The sequence below is a fragment of the Heliangelus exortis genome, chromosome 12 (assembly GCF_036169615.1).
Source record: "Heliangelus exortis chromosome 12, bHelExo1.hap1, whole genome shotgun sequence".
NCBI lineage: Eukaryota > Metazoa > Chordata > Aves > Apodiformes > Trochilidae > Heliangelus > Heliangelus exortis.
Window position 1 is genome coordinate 15,416,872 of NC_092433.1, and position 22,600 is coordinate 15,439,471.

At 41.4% G+C, this 22,600-nt stretch overlaps 1 protein-coding gene across 2 annotated transcripts in view; it reads left to right on the forward strand.

The window, feature by feature from the left end:
- Positions 1–2,632: 2,632 nt before the first annotated feature.
- Positions 2,633–22,600, forward strand: part of SLC25A26 (solute carrier family 25 member 26) — an 81,109-nt gene continuing 61,141 nt past the window's right edge. The window contains exons 1-4 of one of the 2 annotated variants that reach the window (XM_071756252.1): positions 2,633–2,832; positions 4,638–4,794; positions 6,782–6,891; positions 21,590–21,694. In XM_071756252.1, coding sequence (XP_071612353.1) covers positions 2,800–2,832; positions 4,638–4,794; positions 6,782–6,891; positions 21,590–21,694 — 405 coding nt within the window. In that variant the 5' untranslated portion in view covers positions 2,633–2,799. The remainder of the gene's footprint in view (positions 2,833–4,637; positions 4,795–6,781; positions 6,892–21,589; positions 21,695–22,600) is intronic. The other variant, XM_071756253.1, reaches the window with a different exon arrangement.

Below are 22,600 nucleotides of genomic sequence, written 5' to 3' on the forward strand. Positions count from 1 at the left end.
TACCAGTGGAAGGATTAATAATGTGAAATTGATTCAAAATAGTGCTTAAACAGCCCTGACAAAAAGAAAAGACCCATCCGTGGCTGATATTCGTTCCCTATGATCTCTCTTTTTTGCTAAGTTTAAGCTGAGGGATTGCAATGTTGTTGGCAACTCACATCCCACTCAGTGCATCCATAGCAGCAGTGTGTTCTTTATCCTACTGTAATTAAAAGGCTTTTCATCTCTTGCCAAGGCTTTTATGTGCTGCAGAGGCTGAGGGAAGCAGGTGAGGTGCTGTAGGCATAATGGTCATTTTAAAAGAAGTCTTATAGCCTGCAGCCACAGGCAGGGAAGGACAGAGAAAGAGAGAAGCAGGGAACAAAAAAGGAGAGGAAAGGAGAAGCTGAGTAAAAACTCAGTGGCCACCAATCTGCTCTGGTGCTGGCAGTCAGGACTGGTGGTAGCATGGACACATCTGTCCACTCTTTCCTCTGCTGCAAGGTTTTGCACAAGCAAAAGCACCACAAGGCTGTTTCTCAGCTACTCCAGCTCGCCCTCCAGCTCGAGCTTCAGCCACAAGTGGAAGTGGGTTTGGGAGAAGGTACAGAAGCATGAACCAGCTGAAAACAGGGTTGAAAGAAGGTATGGGACCATGAACTTCTGTCATTCAGGCACAAGCAGGCATTCCCTTTGCCTCTTCTGGCTTTCTGGGCTCAGCTCATCTTCTTCACTTGCAGCAGAGATGCTGGGCAGCACCCACGGTGTTTTCTCAAAAGGAAGAAAGGATGTGAGAAAACAGATCTCCTTCTTCACTCACCCTGCAAACTTGAAGGGAGTCCACTGAAGGACTCAGCACAAAGATTAATGTTTGGCCTGAGGCACTAAGCAGAACTTGTTCATTTAAGACAGGACAGTGGTTTGGAAGAATAGAGGTTGTGACCTCTTCAATGCAGCAGCAGTTCTTCTGACAGAAGGTGATAAATAAAAAGAGTCACTGCCTCTGAATGTATCTGAAAGCTTTGCACTGAACAACATGAAAAATGCTTGTTGTGACCCCAAGAACCTTTACATCAAGAGACCTCCTGGGCACACAGGGGAAATAAGGTCATTTCAAGAGCTCATTTTAAGTGCTGCCATCAGTGGTTTGTGTGGGGAAAGAAGCAACTCTGAAAGTATGCTTCATTAACTGCAGATGTCTCATTTTTCCCCTCAATATCACTCCAAAGTACCTAATTTAATGACAGACATGGAACCTAAGGAATTTCAGACTTTGTGTTTATTTAGCCACTTACCAGAAGATCAGCTGGAAATGGTGGATTTCAGGCAATCTGTATTTCTATCTGAACAGCAGGATTCTTTCAGAAATCCAGGTACTCTGCTGGGTGCTACTAAAATAAATAGTCACAGTCCAGTCTTTGCTATATTACAGCTAAAATACATAACTGTGGCTTCTGCTTCTTCCATAAATCTTTTTCAGGAATGAATTCCCAGGCCAGCAAACTGGACACACAGCCAGACTGGAGATGAGTGGAGATACCAGCTGGAGATAAGTGTTCTAGAAATGTTGAAGTGGTTGACAACCAAGCAACCGAGCCAGCCCAGAAAAAAATCACAGAGTTGCAGGAGAGCTGTAATAAATTTGCTGGAGTTGGCAATTCCAATCTGATGTTGATCACCATGCTGCTGTGGGCAGGTGTTAGAGGACAGGCAGAATGGTTCTTCCCACCTGCAAACACCCTCAGCAGTTTGCTGAAGGGGAGCTGAGCTGCCTGAAGGTGGTTTCTGATGCTGAAAATATGAGGCACAGTCACATCCTCGGCTGCTCCATCCAAAAGTCATCCCAAGTGATGTGTTTGCAGCCAAGTAAATCTGGAATGAAAGCCTGATGGTTTTCTGGATTTGCATGCACAAAATTTACCCCTTCTTTACCCTGGAATCGTATTGCCTGTAATTTCAAGTAATTTTCAAGTGTGTCTTCCCGATGGGTGAAGATTATGTGAGGACTCTATGCCAGAATCTTCTTTTAAAGTTTTGAAACCACTGCTGATCTTAATACCTTTTGTGGAGAGGCCTCAGCAAAACACACTTGCAAAATAGGAAAGCGTTTTTGAGGCCATGGGATTGAAAAACAGCATTTTTCCTTCAAGGGAGAAACACCACACCTGGCACCAGGCAGAGGAGACGACCCTGGTGGGGAGATTTTTATGCATTTTTACTGTTGTTGGCAAGAAGGGCTCAGGGGGAGTACATGCAGGGCAGCAGCAGCTGTAAGAGTCACCAGGTGTGTGCTCTGCAAACATGAATTGAAGAAAGAAACCCCAAATATGGATGTTTTCGCCTCAGGATGACTATTATTTTTTGTTTGTTTGTTTTCCTAGTGAGTTAAGTTCTCCTTTCTGAACACAGGTGTTAAAACCCCACAGTGGCCACCGCAGCCCCTCAGGACCACCCGGGCCCAACCCCAGCACCCCCCCTCCCTTCCCGGGAGCTGCACAGCTGCTGGCGCACAACCAATCACCGCTAAATGACAGCTAATTAACGCTTTGCTGTTAATTAACAGCCTTGAGAGACCCGAAACCCCGTCGCCTACCCAAGGGCGGGCGTGAGGGCAGCGGCTTCACCGCCCCGCTCCGCACATGCGCGGCTCCACGGAGCAGGCGCAGAGCTGAGCGGGGAGACAAGATGGCTGCGCCCATGTGCCCACCTGGGACACGGCTGAAACCGTTCGTTTAATCCCGTTCTGCCTTAGGGGAAGCCGGGTTGTGCCGTGCCGTGCCGTGCTGTGTCACCGCCCATATCCCGTATCGCCACCCCTGCATGGAGCTGCAGGAGTCCTGGGCGGCCTTGGCGGTGAGTGAGTGGGGCCGGGCCTACCCGTTGCCAAGGCGACGAGGTGGGAGTGGGAACCAAGAGGAGCCGAGGCAGTGTTGCGATAAGGAGGCAAAGGGGTAAAACCCCTCATTCCCACCTAGTTAGGGACTATCCGTGGAGTTATCCAGCCCTCCATGTGGGTTTTTGTGTGGAAAAACAGGGACGCGGGGCTCTGGGCTGGTTTAAGGAAAGCGGTGCGCCTGCACCTGCGGGGAGAGGGCAGCTCCCTGCCAGCAGCCCTCCGGGGGCAGTTGAGGGGGGTTTAATTTTAATTAAACTGTTTTAATGGAGTGAAGTTTAATCATCGAAATAGCTTGAGTTGGGACTCGAATGTGTACGTCTAACTCCTGGTGAAGATTTTCACCTGTTTGCCCTCTGCTGCTGTTACTGAGAAGTGGGGGAGAAGGTGCTTTTTAGTTGTGTTATTGTCTAAAAATCATGAACTGCTTTCTGTAGGTGGCATAAGCACACAGGGATTGCCACCCCCTGGCAGGTGCTCTATAGCTGCTTCATGAATTTAAATAGCATTTAAAGATACTTTGAAAAGTAAAGAAGCAATTAGTAACTTTTGATTCATGTCTTAGCAGGTGGCTAGATTAAATCTGATCAATTTTATTTTCAGCAGATAAGGATTTTGATGAGAGAGTGAAGAAAAAAAATCAAGGCATGCAAAATAGGCTACTAGATTAAAAGAATAATTAAGTTATTGATTAAAACTGTGGTAGTAGATAGTGAACACCTCTCACAATCCTCTGTTGGCCTTAAGGGGGGAAAAAATCACATGTGATTAATTTTCAGGCAGAGTTAAAAAGCTGTGCAGCTGTTTCTTGTATGCTGTCCTATATGAGGTAGATATCAAACTATGTTATCTATTCTGAATAACAATGCATCTTATATAATTTCTTATAATGGATTAATGCTCACTATTGATTTTTCTTCTTCTTTTTTTTTTTTTTTTTTTTTTTTTTTTTATAATGAGCTTTTCTGTTTCTTTCATTCTCCTCCTGTCTTTTTCAGTTCTTTCCTACACATCAGCCATGCCCTGGAAAAGTTTAAAAATAAAAAAAATCAAATCTCCTTAAACTTAAAAACCCCACAACCTTAAAAAATTTAAAAAGTAAAATAGAAACACAGACAATGGAAAAAGATTGACCTTTATAAAGCTGTATTTTTAGGGCTTGATTTTTTAAAATCACCTTGATAAAAACCTTCCCCTTTTTCTTCTGATTTTGAAAACATTGTAATTTAATATGTTGGGGTTTTTTTCTCCTATAGGCTTTTGTCACCAGAAGAAATAAATCAGTTTTATTTTAGGCTTTGCCCAACAAATAAGCTTAAGGGAATGGATACTTTAAATGAAGGCATTTGCTAGTAAAACTTGACTGTGCTTTCTAAAGATGCTGTTTTTCCCTGGTGTTATCACACAGCTTCCCAGAGCTGCTGATCATTCTGTGTTGTGTTGAATTGCTTTGCTTGCACCCTTCAAAACATTGACATTGTTTTGAAAACACCTTTAAAATAGTTTAAAAATCATAGTATCTATTACTTTCTTGAAGCTTCTTTGTTAAGACAATAGAAGCCACTGAGGACTGTGTAAGATTCAGTTTCAAATCTGACCTCAGAAAGGACTTGGTCAGTAGTGCTTTCGTTTAGGCACATATCAGTTACTCAGCTTCACCTCTTTGAATATTATCTTAGCTGAAAGAGCTAAGTCAATAATCAAAGTCCCTCAGCTTCAGCTCTTTGAATATTAATGCACTTTACTCCATGGTTCTGTCTTGAAGGCTGGTGGAGTTGCTGGCGTTTGTGTTGACTTGATCCTTTTCCCCCTGGATACTGTAAAAACAAGACTGCAGAGTCCTCAAGGATTTAGGAAGGCTGGTGGCTTTCGTGGCATCTATGCTGGTGTTCCTTCCACTGCTATAGGATCCTTTCCAAATGGTAAATTTTCTATGGATTGTGCTTTTTTCTTCCTTAAGGGTGTTCATGTCCATTGCTTCTGTTCCTGCAGGTGGCTCCATGGATTCAGTGGGTCCATGTCTAGCTGTGAAGAGCAGTTTCTTTAATTGTGCAGTACTGAACAATCTCTTGTAGCAAGCATGGAATGAAAGCTGCTGCATGTTTGCTCTGAAAAGCAACCTTTACTCCTTGGATGTGCTTTATAGGCCTGTCCTTATTTATAGTGGCACCCTAAAGCATTGCTAGGTACCAAAGAGAGCCTGAGTCTTGCTAAATGCTTTTTTCATCACCCAGTCTTTCACAGCATTGGAAATTAATCAAAATTCAAGATGCTTGAGCACTGGAGGTTTTTGAGCCCTGGGGATGAGAGCCACTAAAATGATCAGAGGGCTGGAGCACCTTCCCAGGCTAAAGAAGCTGGGGTTGTTCAGCCTGGAGAAAAGGAGGCTCTGAGGTGACATTATAGCAACCTTCAAATATCTGAAAGGGGACTGCAAGAAAGCTGGGTAGGGCTTTTGCCATGGGTGTGTACTGAGAGGACAAGGGGAAATGGTTTCAAGCTTGAAGAGGGAATATTTAATTAGACATTGGGAAGAAATTCTTTAATTTGAGGGTGGTGAGACACTGGAACAGGTTGCCCCAGGAAGTTGTGGCTGCTCCTTCCCTGGAAGTGTTCAAGGCCAGGTTGGATGGGGCCTGGAGCACCGTGGTCTGGTGGGAGGTGTCCATGCAGGGGGGTTGGAACTGGATGAGCTTTTAAGGTCCCTTCCAACTCTACCCATTCTATGATTGATCAATGTTATGCCAGTCTTTTTCTCCCTGGAAACAACTGCACACTTAGAAGGCATCAGGAATACTTTGGAAAATGAAGCTTTAAAAAGTAAATGCTTGTAGTTTCTGCAGAGAAAAGGCAGCTAAAATTACTAATGCTTTTGTCTTTTTTGTCTTTGTAGTAAGGGATAAAAAAAAGCAGCAAGCTGTGCTGTCAGTAGTAAATGTTAGGAGAACTTAGCTGGCAAATCCACTGACACCTTCAGGTGTTTGATGTCCTTCATAAGATGATATTAAAAAATTCAGTTCTTTATCTTGTCTGCTGTTATCTCCTTCTGAGATGATAAGCATCTTTTGATTAACAGCAGGCAATTCACATAGCCCTTCTTCACAATTAAAGTCTGTTTCCCTGGAAGACATGTCAGGTATTTTTTTAGGATTGACATTTACAAAATCTGAACTGTGGTTTTATCTTTTCAGTGTATGATGGAGAACTGAAATTATCTTTAGGAGAAGGAGTAACCCTTAAGGTGCAAGTGCCTTTTGTCTGTTGCAGTGAATAAACACAGCTCATGTTGGTGTGTTCAGATGAGTTTCGTATTGTTTTTGTTTACTAGAGAGGACTTGGAGTCCCTCAGAAGCTTAGAGTAACTTTTTTGTGGAGCTAACGTGCAAAATATTAAACTAATGATAGCTATGAAGTCATTAAGAACTGTTAGTGAAACAGTTCAGTGTGTTGCAGGGTAGCAGGCTTGTATCAAGTACATTGGTTATTTTTTTTCTGTTAATCAAATGATTTGAGGTTTTGTTTGGTTTTGGTTTTTTTTTCACCCCAAAATAAAGACCTCCCATACAATTTAAACAAGCAACTTCCTTTCTACCCTTCCTATCTATGAATATGGATGATACAATTTTTTTCAAATTCTACTGGACATAATTAAAATCTTTTTCTTAAGTATGTCCTAAAGCCCTAACACCTTTCATATTAATGGGAGGTTTGTCTATGGTAGCCAGGAGCATGAACTACTGAAAGTATTATCCCATAGATGATGTTGATATTGTTGTACTCTTTGGGGGCTAAAATATTCTATTTTCAACTGCAGTTGCAGACTAACAGGTGACAAAATCAACCTCTGAATGTTTTTGTGCTAGTTCTGTGATGAACAGGTAAATGACTACAGGTGTTCTTGAATTTCAGCTGCTGCATTTTTTATCACCTATGAGAATGTGAAATCTGTGCTGCACCATGACTCTGCATCTTACTTGTCTCCAGCAACACACATGGTGGCTGCCTCCCTTGGGGAAGTGGTAAGAAAAATTCATATGTTGTATGTTTGTGAGGAAACCATTTAATTATGAGGACTCAGACTTGGTGTCACATCTTACTTTTTTGAGCATTAACTATCTTTGTACTTGTGACAGTTCTTACAAAAATGTTATTTTTTTTAATGAAGGGTTGATACTTGTGAAGATTATTTCAAAGTGGATAAATGAGTTGGTAATAATTCTTAGTAGACCTCTCAGTTGCTTATGAGGTTATTTGCAAGCAAAAAGAGCAAGGTGGCTTTGGGTTGGCTGAATCAAATATTCCATGTTCAGCAAGATCCTTCTTTCCTCAAATGCTCCTTGTGTTTCTAACTGCAGAGCTAGCAGAGGGCCTTGGCAGTGTTCAGGGCTGGGTGTTCAGCTGCAGACAATCCATTGCTGTTCCTGCCCATGCTGTCCTCCTGCTTTCTCCTGCTTTTGTCACCCTTGTAGGCAGAGGAGTGCAGAGGCATCTCTGCCATTTTAGCTTAGCAGCAGGTGCCTTGCTATTCCTGAAGTGCAGCCTCCCTACTTCCCATGGGAAGCAGTTCAGCTCTCCCTGCTCTCTGGACTCAGCTTTGATTCCCAAGTCATTTTTATTCTTCTGTGGAAATGATACTGAGTAGATTAAATGGGATTTAGCCAGGGAGTTTAATTTAACATACCAAGTATGTGAAGATAAGTGAATGCAGCACCTCCCAACCATGCTGGTAGTGGTTATAGGCAGATAGAAGGTAGGTAGATTTAGAGCTGGGTGGGATATGTTTATATTGCTGCCTCAGGTGGATCCTTTTTTATCTTGATTAGAGCTTGTGCTGTCAGGTTGTGATTTCTAAGGGCAATGAACAGAGCTTATTTCTCTGGAAGTTCTGTTCAGACTGAACTCAGCAAAAGATTCTTTACCTCTATGGCAATGCATAGCCCTCAAATTCCTTGTTTGCTGATGTCTCATGGAACAGCATATCCAAGAGGTGTTTTAAACTTCTCAAGTGCTGCTTCAGAATCAAGCAAAATGACAATTGGGCTCTGAAAGAGGTGCCAGTGTTCTGCAATAAAAATCCACTGAAAAAAGTCTTTTTGAGAGGGTTATTTATAGTATAACTCTTCTACCTGTGAGGATTCTGTGAGAAAACTGTGACCAGGCAATTTAATGATCAGCAGCCAAAAAACAGCTGGCTACAAATTACTTCTTGCATGATTACAGAGCCTTTTGCTTGTATTTTCCAAGGTGGTCTGTAGTCTCATGGTGCTTAAAACTCAGGTGCTTACTGCTTTAATTTTCCAGCTGACAGATGGAGGTGCAGCATAGTTAAATGAGTTGCTTAGTTCTGTCTCATGTGCTTGGCTCTTGCTTCCTTAAGGCCAGAAAAATACACAGTGATAGCCATGGAAATGGCAATCTGACTTCATGGTGTGGAAACTGTGATGTTGTAGCAGCAATTTTTCAGCTAATAAGATTCTGCTTTTTGCCAGCTCTTCTCTTCTTGGTGTGATGGGAGAACTAAGCTGTAAAATAATTGAGTTGGGGGTTTAGAGATTTGCTGCAACAAACCTGTAATAACAACAGCACAAAGTGAGATCTTCTCACATTTGTTTTATAAGAAGTCTTAGCTGATCAATAGAAATATAAACTATTCCAAATTGCATCAGGGTGAAAGCTATAATTATAGCTTTATTGATTGGTCATTAACTTTTAATCAGAGCATAGCCACTGGGACTACTGTTTTGTCAGTTTTTGCAATAGAAACTTTTCCTTCTTTGTACACTCTAATAATTACTATAATACAAATTTTGTTTAAATATGAAACAGCAAGCCCATAACTTTGTCATGTTAGGATTCCCAAGGCATCTTTCTGCATTTCCAAATCATCTTTTTGCAAAGTAGAGAAATTAAGATCTAGAGCAAGAAAGTGATGTTATTTCTAGGTCTGCTTCTCACTGAGCATAAATGAATCATCTGCCTTTTTGTGAATCAATAAAATATGAGCATGTGTTAAGCTTAAAGGTATGTTAATGCTGACTAATCTGTGTTTTGAATATGCACCAGTAAAAATAAGAAAATGGTTAAGAGGAAAAAGGCAAAGGCTGCAGCAAGATATGTTAAAATACATGGAAGTACCTGGTCAAATGGGAGCTCTTTAGTTTTTTAGAACAGCCACTCTTCTATACTGCTTACAGCCTGTGTACATTCATTGGAAAGAGTTCCCTGGAATTGGTTTGGTTGACTTTCCCAGCTCCAGATTAGGAGGTACAAAGCTGAGCAGTGACTGTAGCTTGGTTGTTTTCCTTTCCTTTTTTTTTTCCTTTTAGGCAGGGGGTATATAGAAGGCTAATCTCTTCTTCCAGAGTGAGATAAAGACAAGTTCATGCAACATCTGACCCTGTTAAACGGAATTATTTTTTCGTATAACTGAGCCTTGCTGTGTAGGGCCTCAGAATATCCCATAATACATGAAAAATTACAAAAACACAGCCAAACTCCAGGGGGCAGATACATGGTGTGTCATCTTATCAAGGAAGAATAAGGTTGAAGAATTACATGACTTATGAAGAGGGGAAAACCCTTATTATACCACTTATGTAACTGAAATTTGGAGATAGGAAACATGCTTACTGCATCCAGGGCTTTGGAATTTTTTCATCTTGACTCGGCATTGCCCTGTATGTTTAGTCTGCCTGTATCTTCACAATGAACTGCCAAATGTGCTTGGAAAACATGATATCATAGGGAGTGGAAAGGAAAACCAGATGTTCTAAAACTTTACTTTTAATATTCTAAGGTGGTGTAAGTAACTCTGAGAAGGAGCAGTATTTTTAACCTCCTAGTGACCATTTTAAATAGTGACCAGGTATGTCTTGCAGATTCAGAATTAATTATACAGCTCCAGATGGATTTGTACAAAGTCTGTCAGTTTAATATGACAGATTATACTATTAATTACAAGAAACTTTGATAAAGAGAAGTCCCCCTCTGGGTCTCCTCCACTAGCCTCCTGCAAACATGGTTTTATGGGATAAGTTTCAGATTGTCCCAGTTTGACTGATGAGGTTTCCTTCAGAGGTGCCAAAGTGGTTGGATTCAGCACAGTTAATTTTACATCCTGCTGGCTTTTCTGTGGAGGTGAGAATCAAGTCCTTTGGATCCTGTTGTAGAGCAGCCAGCTGACAGCAGCCCTTGCCATCTAATGTTTAGATATTGTTGTGGTTACAATCCCAACTTTGAAAGATACTTTGTGCAAGTTTTGTGCTGTCGCTTGTAAATATAAGTTCGCTCTTATCTTCCTGAGCTCTTATTTTATTTTTTATTTGCTGCTTTTGGTTACATTGTCTCTTTCTTTTCCCCTACTCAGCAGGAAAGCAAGCTACCTTGCTGTGATCTCGCTTGAGAGAAAATGCAGGGGAGAGGACTGAGAACCAGGGTGGGAGGTAGATACCCAGCAGAACTGACCGTGCTCTGGGTGTGAATTACCAGCTGAAGTTACTGAGCTGCTTTTGTCCTTGTGTAAATTTCCAGAGTACTTCAGGTTTACAGCACTGGAGATGTGTTGACACGGTGCAGTGTATCCCCCAAGGCTTGCAGGGAAGTGATGTGTCTTCAGTGTATGCTGTAGCTGTTACATTTTTTAGGCTGATGTAGCTTTAGGTTTCTCATCTTGCTTGTTTTAATTCTGCTTCAGTGCCTCTGCACTGTGTTCCCTTGAGCTGGATTTATGCTGGACAAGCTTTGGGTCTAGGAAGGTTTCTGGTGTGGTTGGAAGAATGCTAAAACTTGGGCTGCCTACTGGGGCTTGGAGGAGACAACTCAGTGTTAGGTGGGGGTGGCATTTGAAGATGAGAGGTTTGGCTGGGCTCAGCAAGAAGGATTTTGGCCTCACACTTTCTTCCAGAATTTGAGGAAAGAGGGATGTTGACTGAGTTGAACTGGAACATCACAAAATTTGTCACTGGGCAGAAGAGATCATGTGGCTCCACAGGGCAAGGTGAGGACAGGTATTTCAAGGTGAAATTCCAAGCTCACTTGTGTATTTCAGTGTGTTGCCACTTAAGATACTGTTGTGATAAGAGCAAAGTGTGTGGTTTGTGTGTGATTAGCATCTGACCCTGGGTAGTAATAACTTGGGGATTTTTTTTTTTTCTCCTGGTGTTGGGATGTGTCAAATAGAAAAGCTTCTTAATGCAGAAATTATCTTCCAAGGGAAGTCAGGTAGATTTCTCTACAAGTTCTAACTTGTTTCTTAGAAGAAGCAAGCCCAAATGTAAGCAAGTTTACACTTTACAGATCATGATTCTGTAGCATGACACTTTGAGTGTGCTTTTAATTCAAAAGAGAGGAAAGTGCATATTATGACTTTTTTGCCTTGTTTTGTGGGCTTTTTTTTCTGGAAAATGATTTTAGACATGATGGACAATCATGTCAATCATGTTGTCAATCTCTTTCTCTGTCTACAAATCAGCCCCTTCTTCCTTCTGCCCTTTCAGTATCTTTTAAAGCAGTTTGGTAGTTTCAATTTAATAGAAGAACAGCAATCTCCAAAAGTGTAATGGTGTGAATTCCATGAGTAACTGGCTAGGTCAGAGAAGAAAGTTGCTATTAATGCCTATTCTGAGGAGAAGGCAAAAGCATGAGTCAGACAAATCCTTAGAGAAATATGAAAGCATCTCCAACAGGATAATTGGTGAGGGCTTTACAGCATTGTAAGCCCAGGAAGATCAGCTTGCAGGAGCCCAGACTGACAGAAATGAAACAGCTGCTCACATCAGACATGGAGTTAAGGTTTTAGGTATTTGAAACTCCAAAACTTGCATGTTGGAAGATGTGGCTTTTCAATTCACAGGCAAAGTGGGTACTCTGAGGAGAGTTGCTTCTAAATCAATGATTATCTGCTGCAACAAAGTGATTCAGTACTTACTGTGTCTAGACTTCAGGCTAATGACATTGAATTTTTAACCAACCCTTTTTCAAAGAACTGAACTACTAAATAGACAAACCTGTTTAAAAAAAAAGCACCCCTTCACTTCTTTGCATCCAGTCTCCTCTCAAGCAGTATAGTGTGGGCTGACAAACCATAGTATTCGAAGTGGTGTCCAAATTCTGACAAGTCAAAATTTGATGGGACCTCTTCCACAGCACTGGAGCTGCTTTTTTTTTTTTTATTATTTTTAATTTTTATTTTCATTGTTCAATGCCTGTCATTTTAGGTGTGACTTTGTCTTTTGTGCTGTGCATATCTGGATGCATATAAGTATTGAGAATGGGAACATGCCAAGCCTGGCAAGATGAGTAATGGTGGAGAGTGCAGCACTGTAGGTGGTCTTTGGATTTAATCATGGTGGATTTTGAAATAGTCATAAATTTAGGGAAGGTCAGGTCTGCAAATACAGATGCTGCTGGATTTTTGCCAAATTCAGAAGTGTAGCTGAGCAGTGGCTGGAAGATGGTTGTGAAGCTGAGACTGTTATGAGCTAATGGAAAAAGGAGCATAGATAGAGTGGATGGAAACTCAAATTAGAGCTGCACCTGAACATTAGTTGTAAATAAAGATGAATGGAGGCATGAAACCACAAATGCTGCTGACAAATTCATCATACAATTAAAGGTTGGAACAGCAAATTAAGAACTGTCAAACACCTAACCAACCACCCACACTGATCTTCTTTTGTATCCTGTGTTAACTGCATACATTGCCCCTTCATCAGATGCCCTTCCCAGGTTGCTTTGTGTTGTCTACTTAATTTGGGGCTTAGAGTACATGGTACTTTGCAGTGAAGAGTAGAAACTTGATGGTGGTCATCTTTCAATTCTGGAGCTGATATTCAGTTTATTTAGAAATAGCTCAAAGAGGAAAGGTAATCTGAATGAATGAGTATAAGTGAGAAGTTTTATTTGCTGATGGATTTTCTATCTTGCAACATTTTCTGCCAGAGCCAGCTTTGGAAATGTCTGATTTTATGATAAGTTTCTTCCAAAGTAAAGTTCTAGACAGGTTTTGTCAGGAATAGCTATCTCTGAATAGCTCCATATGTGCACAAGCCTGTAATTCTTTAAGTGAAAAGGCTGTAGGAAAGACTAAGGGATCAGTTAGAGGAAAATAACTTGATAAAATACAATGGAGTTGGAATGTCCACGTTCTGGGCCAAAGTAATCCCAAGAGACTGAGCAACTAGTAAAATACTGGTTATCTTTCAACAGGAGACTTAATGTGTTTTCATAAAATATTGCCTGTGTTCTCATGCCTGGAATCTCATTAAAGTTTGTCCTCCTGTAACACAGCCTGACCCCACTTGGCTCCTGGGAAACAGTTTTATGCTGGATGGGATGCACCATGCTACTTTTGCTGAAAGAGCAGTTTGGCTGGTGGATGTGCTTAGTTTCTTAAGCCTTTTAAAAAACATTTAACAGGCTGTCAGTGGTGGAAGAGTTGTTGGGATAGATTGGATTATGCAGGCAGTTCTGCAGGTTGAATTAAGGGGTCTCCCTCTTCTTTGGCTTTAGGGCTTTCAGTGTTGGAATCTGCTAATTTATGATTCAAGCATCAACCATGTTAAGCACTACTTTTCTTAAAGCTGCTCAGCTGACAGTTTTGCCTACACTTGTGACTGAGAAACTTAAAAATCTGTGAGATGCTCTGGGCTGAAGTACAGAAGAGATGTGAATAATAGCAGACCCCTTTTGGTAAGTTTTAGGTTTATTTTTAAAAAGTTAACAAAATGCTACATTGAACCTGTGAAAGGTCATTTTCCTTATGCACAGCACATGAGCCTTCAAAACATCTGCAGTGGGAAATACTTCTGTAAAGAGGTGTTTAGTCTCATCTGTCAGTTCTTTGCCTATGAACTGATCTAACTGGGTAGCAATTTCTCCTTTCTGTGAAGAGAATCCAGCCCAAATTTCTACTGTTTAAGGCCAAAAGTTTTCCAAAGTGTATTTGATGTGGTTGATGGAGATGTAAGTAGGGAACCCACAGCAAGAGTTGTAGCTGGACAAATGCCATGAGTGGGGAAGGAAGTCTGAGAGGGGCAGAAGCCCGTGTTAAGAGGGCTACTGAAGTGATCAACAAGGAGCTGGCAGAGGACTTTGACAGCTGAAGCCTGAAAAGGTTCAGCTTTTACAAAGCAATTGTGAAGGGAGAAGTTTGTGATGGGGCAGACAATGCTCTGGAGCTGGAAGAAGGGAGCACTGGAAAGCAATAAGGAGCTGATTTAGGTTTGACAGTGACAGGATGAAATAACACCTCAAAACAGTTCTGCAGCTTCCAGGTGAAGTCATCTAAGGTGGAAACTCGGAGGGAGTTGAAAATGTTTGTGCAGAAGCTGTTTCTACAAGTTTTTGTGATGGTCCCTGTGAATAGTCTCATCTCTGAACAAATACTTTTTTAAGCTTTGGAAAGTGCTGAGATCTGAGGGATCTTGCTGGGTGAGATTGCTCTTTGAAGAAATGTTTCCTGCCAGCATGCAGGGGAGCTGCAGTTAAATTAATGAAGGCCCTATTGTGTCAGCCAGAGGAAAAGATGGGACAAAGAGCTTGGCATTGTCTAAACTTTCTCATCCAGAGTGCATTAGTTAAAACTTGTTCTTTCCATGGGGTTTAAATTAGGAGTGGAGTCACCTGTTTGTGACCCCAGCAGCTTTGCACAGCATTGAATTTAACCAGGCTGGAAGGAGGCACATCTGTGTTGAGCATGAATGTTGGAGGGGAAAAGAAGGTTAGCATATTATGAGGCTTTATTTTGAAGATGAACACTTTCTCTGGGGCTGGCACTTAAAGCAGAAACTGATAACACACAGTACTTATTGGACTTGTGTTGTCCCTGGAGACGTTTTCTTTATTAAAATAGGTGTTAGCACTTCAATTCTGCACTTCAGTTCTGCTTTAGCAGGTAGCACAGCCTGCTGGCAAGCATGTGTGAAAGGACTTGTTCACAACTTGAGTTGTGACCTCCAACAAGCTATAGACCATAAATCTTACATTTTTGTTCAGTCTTGGTCAAAAGGGCAGCAGTTATTTAGATGAAGGTTTATTGGTGCTTGAACTGAATGATTGCAGCAGTTCAGGCTTCTCTGTTCCAAGAAGGTATGAAACTGTATGACAAATCCAAGTTTCTCCCATTTTTTTGTTTTTTTTTTTTTGGTGGTGGAAAAGATGAGGGGGTTTATCTTCTGTCTGCAAATATATCTCATGCTCCCCACGTCTGCCTTTAACCTTCCCAATCCAAGTGTTGTGACCAGGGTTTAGAAACAATTATTTGGAGGATGAAATGCTTTGCTTATTTCATAATAATGCATCAAACAAGTCTGTTTTTCCTCTTCTATGAGAAAGGTGAATCCCAGTGAGTTCTAAGGAACCCAAACATAAACTTAGTGTTTGGAGAAACATGGAAAGCTGCAGTGCTGTATTCAGGGCTTGTTAAGAACCTGTGTCTTGAACAAAGTGGGAAATTTTCCTTTCTATTTCAGGATCCAAAGGAAATTGGTGCAACTGAAGATGTCTTAACTGTAAATTCATCTATTATTTTAAGCAATCAGTTATCTGAGGAATAGAAAAGGAGCCTTTACATGTTTCAAGTTAGAAGTAGTAATTTTATACTTTATACTTCTATTCATCATGGAAATTGAGATGGTCAGATTGTCATTTATTAACCTATTCTGGGAAGGAGTGTGTTTTATTATTAAAAAAATATTAACCAAACCAAACAAAAACCACCCAAAACCCCCACAATCAACTCCACACCTGAGCTATAAGGTAGCTTTTATGTGCAGGAGTATGGTCAGGGCTAATGCACAGGGAATTTAAAAAAACCTTTGAAAATTAAATGAGACAAAATACCAAAAGCAGCATCTTCGTTGCTGCTGCTCTTTGAATGGGATTTTGGAGTTGCTGTTTTTCTTGCTCTCTCTACATTGTGTTGAAGCAGGCAAGCCTTCTGACCTTCAAGAATGGGGTGAGAGATGAGATTTTTGTTACCAGATTGACTGCAGCCTAAATATATGTCCTTTGATAAATCAGAGCCTCTTTGTTGTCATTGTTGTGCTGCAGCATTCTCCTGAATGGGTTAGTGATTATGTTGAATAGTTATTGAGGTTTAGTTTAAAGTCTCTGCTCTCTGGATACAAAAGTGTAGAGTGTCAAATGAGATTCTTATTTGATTAAGAATAAACTTATGCAAATAGCATTTAAGAGTAACTCTCCCCAGGTATGTTCTTTTAGTTCTGTGTTAAGTGTTTAATTGAGGCTTTCCATATAAATATAATTTAAGCTTCCCAGCCTACTCAAAGTCATTAAAAATAGCCTCCTGCTCGGGAAGTTTTAAATTAAAATCCTTTAGAAAGTGTTCTTAAGGGTTTAAAGCTGCAACAGAGAAATGTTTCTTTGGCACTTGGTGCATGTTTCTGTATCCAGTTTTCAAAGTACTCTTAGCTTTGCAAGCCAGAGATTTTCTCCTAGTCACTGATTGCAGGCTCCTGAGCTGCCAGCCACTAATGTGTTCCAGAACAGCTCTGTGCTCAGTCTGCTTTTCTCCTGCCTTGCAGCAGAATGGTTGGCTAATTACTGAGTGTGGAAAGTTTGGTCTTGATCCTCACTCAGGCCCGGGTTAGTGCAGAGAACAGAGCAGTTCATGAGCCAGGAGCACATCACACGCTGGCATCTGAACAGCTTTGCTCTTTGCCTACCTTCAGAGCCTGGGTGTTTGTGTCTCCTGCTAAAGATGGCAAGGGCTCAGCCTGTGTGGTTGTGGGAGCTTCTCAGAGTGTCAGGCAGATCAGCTGTGCAAGGTGCATGCTATTCTGCATAAGGCAAGCTGCTAATTGGGGTGTCCCTGCTGTGTGTCCCCACTTCTGACAAAAACTTGTCATGCAGCAACCCAATTTAAATAGAATCATAGAATTGGCTGGGTTGGAAGGGACCTCGGAGATCATCAAGTCCAACCCTTGCTCCACTACTACTGCAGTTCCCAGCCCATGGCACTGAGTGCCACATCCAGTCTCTTTTTAAATATCTCCAGGGACAGAGAATCCACTACTTCCCTGGGCAGCCCATTCCAATGCTTGAGCACCCTCTCCCTAAAGAAATTCTTTCTAATGTCCAACCTAAACCTCCCCTGGCACAACTTGAGACCTCTTGTGCCCTCTTGTCTTGCTGAGAGTTGCCTGGGAAAAGAGACCAACCCCCCCCTGGCTCCAAACCCCTTCCAGGGAGTTGTAGAGAGTGATGAGGTCTCCCCTGAGCCTCCTCTTCTCCAGGCTGAACAGCCCCAGCTCCCTCAGCCTCTCCTCATAGAATCTGTGCTGGATCCCTTCACCAGCCCAGTTGCCTCCTTTGGACCTGCTCCAGCACCTCAGTCTCCTTCCTGAACTGAAGGGCCCAGAACTGGACACAGGACTTGAGGTGTGGCCTCACCAGAGCTGAGTACAGGGGTAAAATACCCAGCATAAGTCCTCAATAGCTACTGCAACACCTATTCTCTTCTCTTTCATATGTTTCTGGATGCATCTCATGAACTGGTCTTGCCTGTTAGTGGTTGAAGTGGAGTATAGGTGCCTAAAAATAAATGCAAGTGTTCTTTTTTTGGTTCTCTGCTAAATCCTGCAAGACCAGTCATGTAGAAAATGGTTAGTCTGGAGCACAAAAAATGGAAGCAAAAGGCTGTTAATCTAAATGGGATATGTTAATGTTTGGATAATAATATAGGTCTGAAGACCAGGGGGAGTTGTGCTCTTTTCTTCTGTGGCTGTCTTATCTTTGGCTTTGCCTGAAGAGTAGAACATGTGAGGCAGAGGAGCAAGGAGTTCACCTGCTGGTGAACTAGGAGTGGTGTCAGGGTGGTTTACAGAACAGTGTGTAGTCCAAAATTTGCAGTGGCAATGCAATGGGTTCTTTCCAGTCCAACCAGCTACTTCAGATTCTCTGTCACGTTAACCATAAAATCATGTAAAAACAAAAATAGTTTTTTTATTTTATTTCAGCCATTCTGCTGGCTGTGTTTGTTGGTTTCCCTGGATGAGCAGGGAGCTGTGTACATCTCTCAGCTTTTGCAGTTCCCTGGCTATGGAGTCATCAAGGACTGGATGACCCACTTGCACCTAACTCCCTTCTAGACAGGGCTACTCTGTTCTTTTTTTGTCTTGTGCTATTTTCTAGAGAAAAGTGCTTGGTGGCTTTGTGCTGATGAATTAGATAATTACTGCCTAATTCTGAGCAGCTGCTCCAGCTGTAGGTAGGGTTGACCTCTCTGCAGAAGTTAGTGCATTAACATAAGGTGTTTCCAATAAACTCGGATGAATCCATGCAAAAAGGTTTTGTGAAGATCTGATTTTCTATTGGCTACAGCCACGTAGGAATAGATATAAGATACATGTATGTAAAGAGGATTTGCATTGATTTCAAGGCATTTTTGAGACCTGAGTTGCACTGGACATTATTCCATGACAATCGGTTTAGAAGCAAGAGGAAAGTCTGATTCCAGCATGAATCCCACCAGGAGATGGCAGCATTGATGCACGCAGGAAGTTTCCAAAAGTTAAAACACTTTTTCTCGAGCCGACAGAGGAAAAAAAAAATGCCTTCATTTAATTGAAAGATATTCTGACTTGGCAGATAAATGTTAACTAAATAGTATTATTTTTAGCTTTTGTCCCTAACTGGCTAATGCAAGTCAGTAAATGAAAAATGCAGTTAGGTTTGCATGTAAGTACTGCAGTCAACCTTTGGCCTGGTAAAGATGAAAGACAAAGATTTTGAAACTCTACTCTTGTTCAGCAGTGGCTGTTATTGAAAGCCTAGGAAGATGATAATGCTGGCATTTTTGCATTATGCAGAAGCTTTAATTTCTACATAACCTCCTCTCTAAAACTAGGAGCAGCTTTGCTTGTAGCTGTAAAATTTTTTAAATCAAAAGAATCCTTGATCCTTTTGTTTCAGTGTTACTGTCTTCCTTCCCTTATGGAGTGTGTGTGTGTGTGTGTGTGTGTGTGTGTATATATATAAAACCTATTTATATATATGCACTGACATGAGGAAGAGTCTGAAAACTAGAGAAATGTATTACCAAATCTGGTAAATAAGGGAGGAGCTTGTAGGGCAGGACCCATTTTCCTGATGAACTTTGTCTGTAGGATGTTGATTCTATCTTTTTGCTCCCATCAAAGCATAGGAATAAGTCCTGGCTTCATCCTTGTCTGATGCCTTAATGTCAGCCAAGGTAGCTGAGGGGGCACTGCTCTTCTCTCTGTGGCTGGCTGCAGATGTTCATTAGAGCTAATTTGCCCCAGAGTCATCTCCAAAACTGGTTGGATGCCCCAGGAATGGCCTGGGTTTGGCAGGCTGTGCTGTGCTCTCCTGTGGCAAGCACTGAACTACATCTATGTAAACATCCTGGAGATTAAAAAGCAATTTATTCCTGGGATCTTGGTGATTTGGGAGGTGAATGAGCCCCCACTGTATGAGGTCACATTATTGTCTGTCTGCTGAGCATATTTATTTAGTAGTTGATGCAGCTAAAATCATATATGTAGACAGTTACTGTGAACCATCCACACAATTACATCTTTTACCCTTGTTCATGCACATGCTTATAGCTTTCAGATGTCTGAAAATTTTGGTGTGATTCCTCTCTGTGCAGTGTTATCACACTGGTGCTGCTTGAACATCTTGAGCCAAGAGAGCAAACTGTGGATATGTGCATTGTGTTCTTTTAACTTCAACACTACCTGGGAGGCATGGCAGGAATGGAGATCTGAGTGTAGCAGATTTGAGATTTCTGTGCACCCATCTGTCCCAGGTTTGTTTTTGTTTGATTTTTTAACTCTGTGGGCTAGTAAGAGGTGTGAACTTAATGTCACATACTTCAGTGTTTGACTGACATCAAAAGACTGCTTGAATTGTTATTGATAGTAAGGCACACATAGAGGAACAAACAAGGTAACGTGTTGTAAGTTCAGGTGCACAGTGAAAATGTCACCTTTCAGTCTGATGTTGGCAGCTCAGTTGTTTCAGTACCCAAAGTGCCCTGTGGAGCCAATCTGACAGCACAGCCTGGGTGTCACAAGCCTTTATTTCCTCTCAGAACAGCACAGTGTAATCACTGTTTTTGTTCTTGTGCAGCCACAGATTCCCTTGTAAGAGCAAATTCAAATGGGAGAAACATCAAAGTTAATTTGGAATGAAATGGACCCCAAGTAGTCCCAGGGAAATGGAGACATTACTTTGTAGCCACCCTTCTCCTGCCAAAACTGCAGCACCCCAGATGTCAGGAAGCCACCCTGGGCTCTTTGTCTGGTCTTGATTGACTGGATTGTTTTCATCCGAGCCCTTTTAAAGCTTTCCTCCTGCCTCCATATTTTTAAGGAATAAAAAGCTAATATAAGGACATGGAGTGTTATGAAGCATGAAGTTCTATAAATATTTATGCTGAACTATCAAAAAACTTGACAGTTCTTATTTTCTTGACAGATTGGGGTCACTTGTTATTTTTGACCCTGAGAATTGAAGAGCATATGGAGTGAGATCTATTTGTAATGACTTTTTGGATATTGTTGTCTGGTGTACTTGTAGGAATGTAACAGGGTAACAGAATATTTCTTTGGTTGCTTTGTGAAAATAGAACTTAAGCCTTGTACTGCGTTACCCACAAATGACCACACAAGTTGCTGTCTCTGCAGCTGGGCAGTGACTTCTGGAGCTTTCTCAGGCACATGTGGTAGGAGCTTGCTTTGCCACTTCAGATGAAAGCTTTCCCCAAGGTTGGTCTTGACTTCGAAGTTCTCTGTGATCACCTTTATGCCAAGGGATCAGGTTTATCAGTGTGTTCTTGAGCCTGGCACAGGATGGGATGCCACAGATGGCAAAAAAATCTTGGGGCCTGTGTTGTCTCCAGTGTTTTGCTTCCAGTTCCAGCACTGCTCTAAGTCTCTCTGGGGCCAACTGAAGACAAGCTCTTCTTCAACTTTTAAGTGCTAATAAGAGGGCATTTTCTAGAGAGATGAGAGACTTGTAGTCCTTTAGTATCCTCATTGCTCAAAATTATGTGCACACAATTAACTTCTACCTAAAGTTGTTGTGGCAGGTGAGCATTTTAAAGCCAGGCTTGGCTTTTTCTGAAAAGCTGGAGTTCTGGGGCAGCAGCCACACATTATTACATCCAGTTTCTGCAGCCTTTCTTGCCTAGCAAATCCACTGTGTAGGAAAGAATCAACCCAATGCTTCATCTTGAATGAAATCCAGTGTATGTTTTAAGTTAAACCCTGAATATATTATATTCATGTAAAGCTAACCAGAGTGTCTCTTGCTGCCAGTCACTAGAGGGCACAAAGGAACTACCTAGGAAAAAGTTCGTTGTCCTGACTCTCCAGTTTAGATTTGTGAAAGCATGTGTAGGAAATACTTGGGGCTGCCAAAAGGCAGGGTAGCTTAAATTTTGAGTACAGCTTGATTTTCTCCACACAAATCTACTTCTGGTTTGGCAGTTAAAAATTTCAAAGGTACTTCCATTTTTCTATTAGTATGATTTTGTGTTCAGAAAGTGCATAACTCTCAGAGTAACCACATAAGCTGCTCATAACAGCTTTTACGTTCAGCTTGGATAATTCCAAGATTATTTCCTCTTTTTTCCAGTTTCTGTGCTTGGAACAGTTTCCAAATGTGTCAGCTATATGAAGAATAAGGTAGCCAAAAGAATTGTTCTCTGAACATGTGGTTCTTTTGCAGGTTGCATGCCTCATACGGGTTCCCTCAGAGGTTATCAAGCAAAGGGCTCAGGTTTCTCCTTCCTCGAGTACCTTCCGGATTCTCTCCCACACCTTGTATCATGAGGTGAGTTCAGAGCAAAATTGCAAGAAATTCCTTCATTCTTTCCATCAGTACATGGACAGAAGCATTTTTACAACTTCATTCCAGTTTTGTGCTCCCCCCATTCTTCTGTCAGTAAAAGCAATTGGCATGTTATGTATAAGGAAATCAAAACTTCACCTTCCAGTTTTTCAAGCTGGCTTTAGAGAGGTTGTTTTAAAGGCACCATTTCAGAGACCCTCTCTAGGAGCTCTGGAAAGGAGTGCTCGTTCAGCATTGGTAACTTCTGAGAAATAAGGGCTTTTGTCATCTTTTCAGTAGTTACTGTTCCTTCCTCTGGCCACCACTGTTTTCACTAAGTCTTGCAAGTGATGTATTTAGTCATAGATTTCATAAGAGAGAGTGGCTCCTGACAGCATTGTGGTGAAGTTTTTTTTTATACTTATCCATGTGTAAAAGCCAAGGAAGGGAAGACATAAAAATAACCTTTGAATGATCCAATAGATTTTTATTTGCTTGTAAATGAAAACTATTGTGATAACCCTGCACAAGAAAGGTCCCTGGAATGTCTTCCTATGATTTGTTTGCTCTTGTCTAAAAGCTGGTGCTTTCAATAATGTTTTTTCACTTTTTGTAGCTGCACAGAGAACTGTAAGACTTGCCAAACAATGAAATAAACTGTCCAAGAAGATAAAAATAAATTCCATATGCACTTTCAAAACAAAAATGGGTTTTAGTGTTACTGGCTGGTTAAAAATACAAAATACTTGTCTGAAAGCTGAGTCAAGGCTAAGTAGGTGGACATAGAAAGCTGTCATTTTATGTCTTAATTTTGCATGAGCTCTTCAAAAGGAAGAATAGCTTGCACTATCCCATAAATATTTAGATACTTCTAGACCAAAACATTGGGCAAACAGATTTTGAAGCAAT